Raw genomic sequence first — 11264 nt, 5'->3', positions numbered from 1 at the left:
ATGTGTTACCAATTGGACCTCCACTGCATTCGGTCAGTTAAAAACAAGCGTTTTATTGTTGGTTCTGATGGAACGGAGTCCTTATAACACTTTTCAAACCATTGCTTCGCTTAAACGGTATATTTTTCCGATCGGATTTTCCGATACCGAAGAAGCAGTATTACATTAAAACACAACATTCTTTTTGATCCATTGTTCTGAAAATAACAAAAGTTATGTCACTCTTAGCACATAAAACTCACAAACTTGTGGGATGGATATCATGAATTTTAACAACTTTCCTTTGAAGGTTGGTGCTAACTGAAAATAGTCTAGTATAGTCAGACTAAAGTCATCTTCATGCTAGGCTCGAAACTTTTCGGCCCATGTGCTACAATAAGCACGCTTAATAAAAAAGAAGTTCATAAACAACTTAAGTAAAAATGGCGCGTAATCTTACAACACTTTGTGGAACATCGGTTAGCTCTTCAGGATTGTTCTCCAGGCTAGTGCCAGTCCAGGGCAATTAGCAGGTCCTTCTGCTACGTTATTGCTCAATAACCTGCTCATAAACGAGCGATACATGGGTGTCGTATAATGCCGGGCCCTCGCAAAGGCCTCGCATATTAAGGGGCACTGATTTTATCTAACCCACCGAGAGCCGCGAGCCTCAGTGGGGAAAAGAAGAAGCCATCAGTTGCAGCAACAAAATCGATCACCGTCCGGCGACCCCACCTAAGCCGATGCATCTTGGGGGCAAGTGCTGAGAGCAGTGCTGCCGGCGGTACGATATGCGCCATGCTTTGTGCACTCTGCATGCAGTGCATGCAAGTTCACGCAACATAAAGTCACCTCAAAACACACCCTCCAAGCACCTTCGGAAGGTCTTTTATAAAGGCTTCGCTTTTATGTTCCAGCAGCACGTTCCGTGTAGTAAGTGCAGTTTTATTGAGGTAAGGTTAGTGCTGTTATCGGCCCCAACCGGGGCCGGGTGGTTGCTGTTTCATTATTTAGTTTCTTTTATTCGTCGCTCTGCTCCATTCCCTTGCACCGGATCGCGGCGGGAATGCAGTTTTGCTGGGGTTCGAAAGCGAAGCAACAGAGAACCCAATGTCGATCGGAAGAGCCAGCTGATGGCGATCGGGGTGGTGTCGGTGTCCTTTCGGACCGTTGCGCTGGGTGGAGGCTCGACATTCGGGGACAGTCACCTTGACGGCCGTGGCGTGGTCAAGACTAAAATAACTGAGCACTGACCATTTTACGACCAGCGACAGCGGCGCCCGGACGACGGTTTCGAACGGATCCATCGGTGCAGTGCGATGGTTTTGAAATAATATGCAAATAAGCGCGAATCGGAGGGCTGCTTTTAATTTGTGGATCGTCAGCGTGGCTTTTCATTATCGAGCGAGCCAAGAAACTGGTTTCAGTTATATTTTGTAACCCTATGTGCTTGTGCAGATAAAGTTAATGAAAGGAGCGGAATGACTAGGAATGGAAGATGCTGGCTACCTGCGGAGTGCTTGTGTTCCTTGATTTGCGGAAGACTGTAGTAGTAGTAGTAGTATATTTTTGCATGTTTGATATGGTAGTTTACAATAGTGGTTTGCCAAACGGCTCTTAATGGGTACAGATTTTCTTTTCCTCATTGTCATATAAATTTACAACCTAATCTGGTGGTAACGTATTTATCGTTATTCGACCTTTGTCGGTGGCTGGAGACGTAGATGCAGGAAAAATTTGCAAGAAAAAACCTGCGCTGGTTGGTCTTAAAATAACTTAAACATAACTTAATTATTCCTTATCTAAACTTAAGACTATTGGGCCTAGACTATTTAGACTTATATCCTAGCTAATTTACATTTGGTTGAGCAGGTTGGGTAGTTGTGTGTTCTATTTACTGGCCTCTTCTATTGTCTGATGGAAATTTTGTGACAACTTTGCAACGTGTTGGTGGAAAGTGGGGATGTTGCTCATTTTGTGAATTTCTGTTGTTCTGTGCCATGGAGGTAGGTTGAGGATGGTTTTAAGAAATTTGTTCTGGATTGTTTGAAGTTTTTGTAAGTGTGTTTGAGCGCAGCTGGACCAGATGGGGGCTGCGTATGACATGATTGGTCTGATTAGCGATTTGTAGATAAGGATTTGGTTTCTTATTGACAATTTGGATCTTCTGTTGATGAAGCAGTAAGTGCTTCTGAATATTTTTTCACATTTGAGCCCTATATTTTCGATATGCGTTTGGAAGGTTAGACGCTTATCAAGGAGTACTCCTAAATATTTTACTGATTGTTTCCATTGAATTTCGGTGTTGTTAATTATTGGGCAACGGCTTGGGATTCGGCGTTGGCTTGTGCATCTTGTAAAGTAGATGGCCTCAGATTTTGTGTTGTTAATTTTAAGTTTCCATGTATTGCAATAGTTGGAGTATTTTTGGAGTGCTCCATTTAGTTTGTTCGTGATACTGTTTGGGGATTTCCCTTCGGCGCTGATGGCATAGTCGTCCGCGTATAGATACTGTGTGCAGTTTTGAGCTCTGGGGATGTCCGAGATGTATATATTAAACAGGATTGGAGATAGGACACTCCCTTGAGGAACTCCTGCAGTTGGTGTGAATACTGTCGATTTTGCATTTCCGATGTGTACGGTGTTTTTTCTATTGGAGAGGAACGATTGTATAGTATTTATGATTTGTTTGGGAAACTTTGTTTGGATTAATTTGTATACTAGACCACTATGCCAGATGGAGTCGAATGCCTTTTCCGTATCCAGCAATACTAGTCCTGTTGATGTCTTATTTTTTCTATTTCCAATTATGTTTCTAGTTAGTCTGTAGATTTGATGAGTGGTCGATAGAGACGGTTGGAAACCGTATTGTGTGTCGGGTATTATGTTATTTTCCTCCACGTGTTGTCTTAGCCTTGTTGCGATAACTTTTTCGAATAGTTTACCAAGGCAACTTAACAAGCTGATTGGCCTGTAACTTTCGGGATTTCTGGTATCTTTGCCGGGTTTGGGAATGGCGATTATTTTTGATTTTTTCCAGACTTCTGGGAAATATCCTATTTTCAGGCATCCATTGAATATGTGCTGCAACAGTACGATTGCTTTTCGTGGCAGGTTCTTAAGCGATCTGTTGTTTATTTCATCCAAACCTACTGACTTTTTGTTTTTGAGGTTTTGAATTATCTTTTGGATTTCACGCGGCTTAATCAGGTTGGTTTGAAGATTTATGTTTGAACTGGTGTTATTGTAGTCGTTGACGGTGGATTCTACCCTTTTGTCCATTGGGCTTTTTTGGTGTTGCGTTATTGTATGGGATTTTTCGAAGCAATTTTTAATGGCTTCGCTTTTTTCTTGGGGGTTTAGCAGGAGTGCGCCATTCACTTTCAAAGGGAGTGTGGATTTGTGGCTTTCTTGGATGATTTTAAGGAATTTCCAGATTTTGTTGCTGTTTGCTGGTTCACGATTAATTGACTGTAGTAATTTGGACCACGAGTTATTTCGTAAGTCGTTTAGTTTGCCACGGATGAGTTGGTTGAGTGTGTTGTATGTGCTTCTTGTTTGGTTGTTTCTTCTATCTCTTTGCCATTTTTTTCTGTACATGTTCTTTAATTTAATCAGGTTGAGTATTTCGTCAGGAATTTTTAGCTTAAAATTTCCGGGGGTGATGAGTGGCACTGATGTATTGTGAGCTTCTATTATAATTTTGCTTATCGTCTGTATTTTCTTGTCGATTTGTTCTTCACTGTGTATTTGGTCAGTTTCGGCATTTAGATTGATTTTATTGTTCACAATGCTTCGAAATTTTAGCCAGTTTGCTGCAGAGTAGTCACGTATCTGTTTGGGCGGAAGTACTATGTTGTTTGTTTTTAGGATTTGAAAAGTTACCGGTAGGTGGTCCGATGACAGTTCAGCTTCTGTTGTTGGTGTAGAGATATTGTGTTGATGATTGGTGAGTATTATGTCTATTGTAGAGGGGTTTTGGTTTGGATTAACTGGATAGAAGGTTGGGGATGTTGGGTGGCAGATCGTGAAGCTTCCTCTTTGCATTGTATCAAAGAGGGCTTTGCCAGCCCAATTTGTAGAACAACAATTCCACATTCTATGGCGTGCGTTGAGATCGCCGCATATGAAGTAGTTAGTTTTCCGGTTTGTTAATGTTTTTATATCCTTTATGAAGTCCGTTCTGTTTTTGTTTCCTCCTGGATGGTAGACTGCTATGAAATCGATTGGGCCTGTCGTGGTGTGTATTGTAATGCCAATTGCCTCTAGTGTGGACAATTTGTAGCTTTTCATTGATGAATGTTTAACCCCTTTTTTAATAACTATTGCTACTCCGCCTTTTTGGTTTTCGGTTCTGTCGTTTCTGTAGATTATGTACTCTGGTAGGGCGAATTTGATGTTTGGCTTTAGGAACGTTTCTGCTATTGCCAGTATGTGGATATTGTGGGTTTTTAAGAAGCTTGATATTTCTAAATTACGGTTAGTCACGCTGTTAGCGTTCCAGTACGAACAGTTGATTGCACAATTAGTGGCCATCATGGCGAACAGTACTTACTGATGATTTGAAAGACGACCATTATTTGGTCCTCTTTGGATTTGCATGTTTTCATGCGAGTGAAAGTCTCTGCTATAATAACAGAGAGTTCGTTGCTGTTAAATAAGTCTTGGTGACTTGCTGGATTTTTGGTGGCTTGTGCGAAGCTGTGGTGATTAGTATGAGCTGTGCGCTCCGACCAAATATTCGTGTAGCCGGTGTGTGTGCCGGGTAGTGGAGGGAAAGTAGCGTCGTTGAGCACCGGCGTTATTTGCTGCGGTGGTTTTGGTTTAATTGGTATTGGTGTTATCATTTTCGGCCTCGCCGGGCATTGCCAGAATGTAGCCGTATGGTTTGCTCCACAGTTTGCGCACTTGAGTTTGTGCGTCGGGATTTTTTCTTCGCTTGTTGTCCCTTGTGTTAGGGGACAGTTTTTGCTTCCATGTGTTCCCGCACATTTCACACATTTTTCTGCTTTGAAGCAGTTTGCTGCTCCGTGACCGAAGCTTTGGCATTTTTTGCACTGCATTGGAGCGCTTTGTTTGTTGTAGAAGTCCCATCGGACTCTGCAGTGATTCACTGCCGTGATTTGTCTTAATGTGGGAAGGTTAATTTCCCCTTTTGTAAAGTGCAGCAGGAATACTGCGTGGTCGGAATACTTCTTTTTAATATTTAATTTCTTCACCTCCAGCGGGGTGATTCCTTCTTCGTTTAACAGGGCTTTTGCCTCCTCGCATGTGCAATCCAAAAGGCCAGTTAGGACTATTTTCGTTGTTTTTTCTTCTTCCAACTGATAAGTATGGAAGGTAACTCCTTTCGTGGCCTCCAGGGCTCTGACAACCTTTTTGTGGTCCTCGACCGACTCGGTTCGAATTGTTGTACCCTTGTACGTTGCCGTGGTCGAGAACCGAACTACACCGGCTGATATTATTATACGGTGGACGAATCCTACCGACGAGCTGTACACCACTATCGGTGGTGTTTTCGAGCTTTTAACCGTGCTCGGTTGACTTTCTGGTGCGCGCACGGGTACCTCCTCGCCAGCGTCCGACAGCAACTCAAACTCGTTGCTGGTTTTGATCTCTTCGCCGTTCATTGAACCCTCGGCTGTCGAGAACCTCTTCCTGCGTTTTGGAGCCATATTCGGATGGCCCCTACTTTGACTGACCTCTCTTGACACTTTGTGTTTTATTTATTCTTTCCACAAGCACGTTCACGACTGCAACCGATCCGTTCGGTGGTCGGATTAGAACTGCGGAAGACTGTCATTGTCGCAGACTAATTAGGATTTTTCTTTAATTACCGGGAGAGGCTGCTATAGGCTCATTGCCATAAATTTGCCATAGTGGCAGGAATTCTTGAAGTTCCACAGTTAGAAGAATGATACAGTAATTTATATTCCATAAAACCAATTTAGCATAAATAAACCGCATGATCTTCATGTAACATTCGACAAATGAGGCACTGACTGGGAACAGCTTATACCAGCATTAGAGGGCGATGTTTTGCCAGGACAATAAATATGTATTTTGTATTTGTATTTCGAGTGGTAAATTTGGTAGGTTTAAATGCATTTGATAGTTAAAATCCGTTCAAATCGATCGCGTAGGATCAAAACTGAATCGCGAAGTTGATTAATCTTTATTAGAACATTCCTCACAACGCGAACTTAAATCGATCGAGGCAATGCTACTTTTTGCACGGTTGTTGTTTTCTAATTTCCTTCTGCTCATTTTCAACATTTTTAAGACATGTTTTACACATTTCAATTGATTTTTTTGTGAATTTACATGCGAGATTCTTTCTTGCATAGAGATTTGAGCATAACGATAGCTTACACTGATTGCGATTCTGAATTTGAATTTGTGATTTGTGATTTGAAGCGTGTTGATCAGGCGCATCATAAAACGTTAACAATAAAATCCAGCAAAAACTCTCAAAAATATGTTCGCAATCATTCATTCAACATGTTGCAATACTGTTTGCATGTTCAACAAATGATCAAACTAATATTGAGATTCGAACTTTGAAGGAGTTTATGTAATTAAAAGGCATTTTCGAAGCATATCCGACATACAACGTACGTAGAGTTATTATCAGTCCTTCAAAGAATAAAAAAGTTTGATAAATTTTACAATCGTTCTGAAAAAAAAGCGCGTCAAAAACAAGCGATCAACCACTTCGGTATTCCCTATCTTCATATCTATCGAAACCATTTGCATTGTAGGATCGCGTTTTATTCATTCGCATCCATAAAATGCCTAGTCCTTGCAGGGCGCAGCTTCGACGTGTTCGCAAGCAGTCGTATCCCGCTGATCGTCGTTGGCTGAGGCGGTCGAATCCAAAGAACGAAACTAGTTCTACGCAAAGAACTCTGCTTCTCAATGCGGACCCTTCAACTGCGGACACCATTGCCATTGGTGACCACTTTTGTGTTGTGCTTCGATTGGGTCCAGAGCTGCAATCGGCGAGCAAACACAGGAACACAATAACACCTCCTATCCTCAGCGGGCGAGCCGAATGCATCCCGCAAAAGAGATCAATCAAGCTGCTCCGGCTCCCGGAGCAACGGAAACCGGTTGCTGGGCCCGAGATGAAAATCTATCGATCGCATCGATAAGGTAAACCTGGACCTCTCGCTCGTCGGTGGGAAACTCGTCTTGACCCGGGCTGGTCAAGTCGGCAGCTCGTACATTTGGTTTTACCATTTTAGTACCCACAATGAGGAAGGATGAAATCCCCGTTATGTCCGAGACTGTCTGGGCATTGCATTTTTACTTTAGATTGGAGTTTCGTTGCTCGGAACTCGGAATCAAATGGAATGGCTGAGAAGTGTTAAACGGTTGCGTGGACGTGAGCCACCCAAGTGATATCAAAACAAGCTGAAACGGCGAATAAATTATGCACAAAGTGTTACTAGCCGATTGTGGGACCGCGCAGGAGTTGCGGCCCAATCCTGCGGCCCAATCCTCCGGGAAAGATGGTGCATGATCGGAGTTGAGGCTTGGATTTATAGCGTGTTGTACCTAAAAAATGTCTTGCAATATTCTTCTCTGCTTCCCGTACCAACATGGTTCGCGCTTGGGGAACGCCAGCATGATTCCCGGAGGGCCAGCATCGTGCCGGGGAAGTGCAAATGAAAAATTGTAACAGAACTATTTCTCGCATTAGCTCGGTTTCGATTGCGTTTTTTTCTTTCTCAATTCCCAGCCTCACGACGCACGACGCTTGTTTGGTTGGTGGTGATGCACCGCTTCTTCCACGACTCATTACTTGCCTGCTACTTGCCTTGCACTCGGTTCCACGCCGTGTTGTAGGATGGCCACCCTATCACCTTTCTCCCTCGCACACACTTTTATAGTTCCGAGTCGCGCTGCTGACCACTTCTTCTGCAAGGCGTCATTGATTGTTCTAGTTTGCAACGGTTGTTGCAAGCACACACCGACACACGCTGCGCCACGCTAAAGTGCATCCCAAATGCACCGCCGGCCGGGCGTCACGGGCGTGGTGGGCCGGAGGGGGGCCAAGCTTATAAAGGGTGAACCGCGGCCGATGGCTCTCCAGTCAGTGTCAGCTAGGCTCCGGAACTAGTCGATAGGCGAGCCACACGCACACCAGAGCAGAGCAGAATCAGTTGAAGAAGTGGGTACCATTTCTTCTAGGATTTCAGTCCATTTCGCACCCAGTCCGTGAGCCCTGAGGCCGAGTTGCAGTTGCAGAAAGGTAAGTCGCAGTCAGGGGCCCGAGCAGTTGAAGAACGAATGGTTTTTAATTAAAATCGAACGACATGCGGTATCTCTGGCCGCCTCCGGTTTGTGATTTAATTAGTATTCCCGTCCGGTCCGGTCCGGTTCGGGTATGCAAACGGGTGAAAAAGTCCAGTGGGCACGTGTCCAAACAGTGCCGGCGGTGTGCTGAATTCGAAGACCCTCCTGGGAACCGATTCGGAAATCTAATTTGAAGCTTTCCAGGCCAAGCAGCGGAAATCGAAGGTTACGTTCAATATCGGTCCGACGCAACAGACTTCTATTGGCAAGTCCTGAAATCGCATTTTTGTTGGCAAAGAACGTTTTGCTAGTGTTGAAATTTGTTGGCCCTCAATCAAACTTTAATGCAACATAACAGCCTCCGTCTGGGCGGCTTCGAAAAAAATTTCCAACTTCAATGAGCTTTAATATCGCAACCCGCATCGACGCCAGGGAAGCAGAAAATAAGGTTCAAATGTTCAGCCTTCACGTTGCACTTCACCTTCAACAGTTCGCGGCGCAGGGCGCAGTTCTTGACCTTACCCACGCCAAAAAGGCACGCCAGCGTTTGCAGCGCTGCAGATCGGAGACCGGTTTTGCGGATTCCTTTTTCTCGCCTGCCGACCGCTGGCGAACGGGAACGTCAGGCGGTGCACATTTCTTCGCCTTTTTTTTTGCCCCAAGCGGTGTTCAAGTTCAATCACATCAAGGCTTCGCTTCGCTGAACGAGTTGCAGTTCGGCCCGGGGAACTGGGGGGCCCTGTCTTGTGTCCTCCGCTCGCACGCGGACCATTTCTTTCTCTCTATTTATCCTTTTTTCTTCTTCTCTCTATCTTTCGCTCTTTCTGCCCTCCAATCTCTGTATGTGGGGTAAAGATGGGTCAACTGAGTACTGTTGTGGCCGCGCTGTTGAGCGCCCTGGCCGTGTGTGGAGGAGCACCGACGGCCACCATCATCCAGCCGGCCCACTACTACCTGATTCAGCCGCAACCGTCGACGCTGAAGATTCAACCCCACCTCATACAACCGATCCAGCACCTGAAGCTGGAGCCGAAGCAGTACGTGTACTACTACCCGGCAGGGCTGCCACTAGCGGCCACCACGACTACCACCACGCACCACCAGTACACCGAGGGCAAACCGATCCGCCTGACGGCACTCAAGCAGGAGGAGGGCGGCAACGGTAACTGGTGGTCGTCGGTGTTTGGCTTCTTCCAGCCACCGACCACCGAGATGCCGGCGGGCGAAGGAGAGACAACCGAAGCGCCGGCCGCCGCCAGTAGCGCACCGGAGAAGAAGCTAATGTATGTGGCACCGGGCGGTGCACTCGACTTGAGAGTCGGCGAGACACCGGCCTCGACCAGTGGGCTCCCTCAGCGGTACTACATTCTGAGTGGTGCGCCCCAATTCTACGGCAACTTCGACGCACTGCAGAACCCGCTCAGTCCGATCTTTAGCCTGCAGCCGTTGCAGGCGATCCACGCGCGCGCCAACTCGGACATTCAGGCCGAGGACGAGCAGCCCAAGTTCCAGGCCCAGATCGTGTCGTCGCTCGCCCCGATCGCGCCGGTTCCGGCGGCGGTGCCGGCTCAGCTGAAGAACGATCTGCTTGAATCGCACCAGGACAAGGAGCAGACGATCGACCGGACCTGGGGCCGATCGCTGGACGATGAGCAGCCGCAGCAGCAGCAACCGGAACCGCAACCGCTGGCGGAGGACGAACCGGTCATTGTGCAGGCACGCTCGAAGGGAGACGAGGAGGAAGGGGAGAGTGGCGTGATGCGCGTGGTGTACGACGAGGAGCAGCCGAAGCAGGAGCCAGAGCAGGCCATGCAGCGCAGCGTCAACGATCCGGCCATTGCCGCCGCCAAACCCTCCGGTATTGCGCTCGCCGGCCGGGGCGGTGTCGCCGCATCGGCCCCGACCGGGACGGCCGTCGTCGGTAAGAATGGTCTAGCTCTGGCTTCACCGTCGGCCACTTCCGTTGCAGGTAACTTCTTCGAGGACGAGGACGAGGAGAAGAAGAAGATGTAAGTGCGGTCGGAAGCGATGCCCCCAAGCATCGATCCATCCCAACGCGGCAAGCAGCAAGCGGGACGAATTTAAGGTTCAGGATATTTCTGGTATACGAGGCAGCAGCGGCAGCAGAAGCAGCAAACTGGAGCGGGGTCAAAAAGCGGGCTCAAATCCGCACCAAGTTTCTGTCTAGCGTCCAGCGATCACTTAGACTTTTAGGGTAACACGCACGTGACTGCGAGGGCAGTGGAGACGGAAAATGCACATTTCACGCAAAGCGGACTAAACACGTAACCCACCTCCGAGAGCGCAGGGGTCCTCTGATGAGCTGATCCGATCCGGAGGCCATATTGGGAAGGAGTGGGGAACTAAGCGAAGGATACCGGAGGCCTATCCATCGCACACACACACACACCTTTCCGAAACGAGAATCGATCGGTATCAGGACTCACTTTCATAATCATCTTCATTCATCATCATCATCATCGGATTGTGGACGGCACAGAACGGCAGAACGGCGCTCTCTGCCGGTCGCCGCCGCCCATTAATCCAGTATCATTTTTGCATCCATTAAAAAATACGACATGGAATAAAGAACGAAACGAAAAAAACACATCTCCACTTTCGGTCAGATCTCCGGCAGTTCTTTCAGGATAATGTCCGACACCGAATACACGAGCAGATGATACGCTAAGCTTTATTTCCAGAGGTTCGCTTGTTCCGTAACATTCCTAGAACCGTTTCACGTAGTTGATATCGACTCGCTGCGCCACGTAGTCATCGTACAGCAACTCCACGTCCGCGACGTCGTAGTACAAAAATGTCGGATAGTTGACGATGATGGATTGGTAAACCATAGCGATGCCTGTCAGCAGGTCCGCAATGACGCTCGGGTTGATGATGCGGTAGCTCAGAAGCGATTTGGCTCCCCCGGCGAGTGGCAAGCTGCGGTTGGCGGATTCAATGCGCCCCAGTAGATCCTGGCGTAG

At 46.9% G+C, this 11264-nt stretch overlaps 1 protein-coding gene across 2 annotated transcripts; it reads left to right on the top strand.

The window, feature by feature from the left end:
- Positions 1-8092: 8092 nt before the first annotated feature.
- LOC128277945 (uncharacterized) lies at positions 8093-10888 on the top strand. 2 transcript variants are annotated; one of them, XM_053016556.1, is made up of 3 exons: positions 8093-8236; positions 9136-10138; positions 10250-10888. In XM_053016556.1, exons 2-3 carry the CDS (start codon positions 9136-9138, stop codon positions 10291-10293), a joined length of 1047 nt encoding a protein of 348 aa, XP_052872516.1. In that variant the 5' UTR covers positions 8093-8236; the 3' UTR covers positions 10294-10888. The 2 variants fall into 2 exon arrangements, with proteins under 2 accessions (XP_052872516.1, XP_052872515.1); XM_053016555.1 differs by having other exon boundaries at positions 9136-10888.
- The last annotated feature ends 376 nt before the right edge of the window (positions 10889-11264 follow it).

This window comes from Anopheles cruzii, chromosome 2 (genome assembly GCF_943734635.1).
Source record: "Anopheles cruzii chromosome 2, idAnoCruzAS_RS32_06, whole genome shotgun sequence".
NCBI lineage: Eukaryota > Metazoa > Arthropoda > Insecta > Diptera > Culicidae > Anopheles > Anopheles cruzii.
This window is presented reverse-complemented; position numbering and strand designations above follow the sequence as displayed.

Coding starts and splice junctions, on each gene's coding strand:
- LOC128277945 (XM_053016555.1), top strand. CDS start 9,136: ATGGGTCAACTGAGTACTGTTGTGGCCGCGCTGTTGAGCGCCCTGGCC.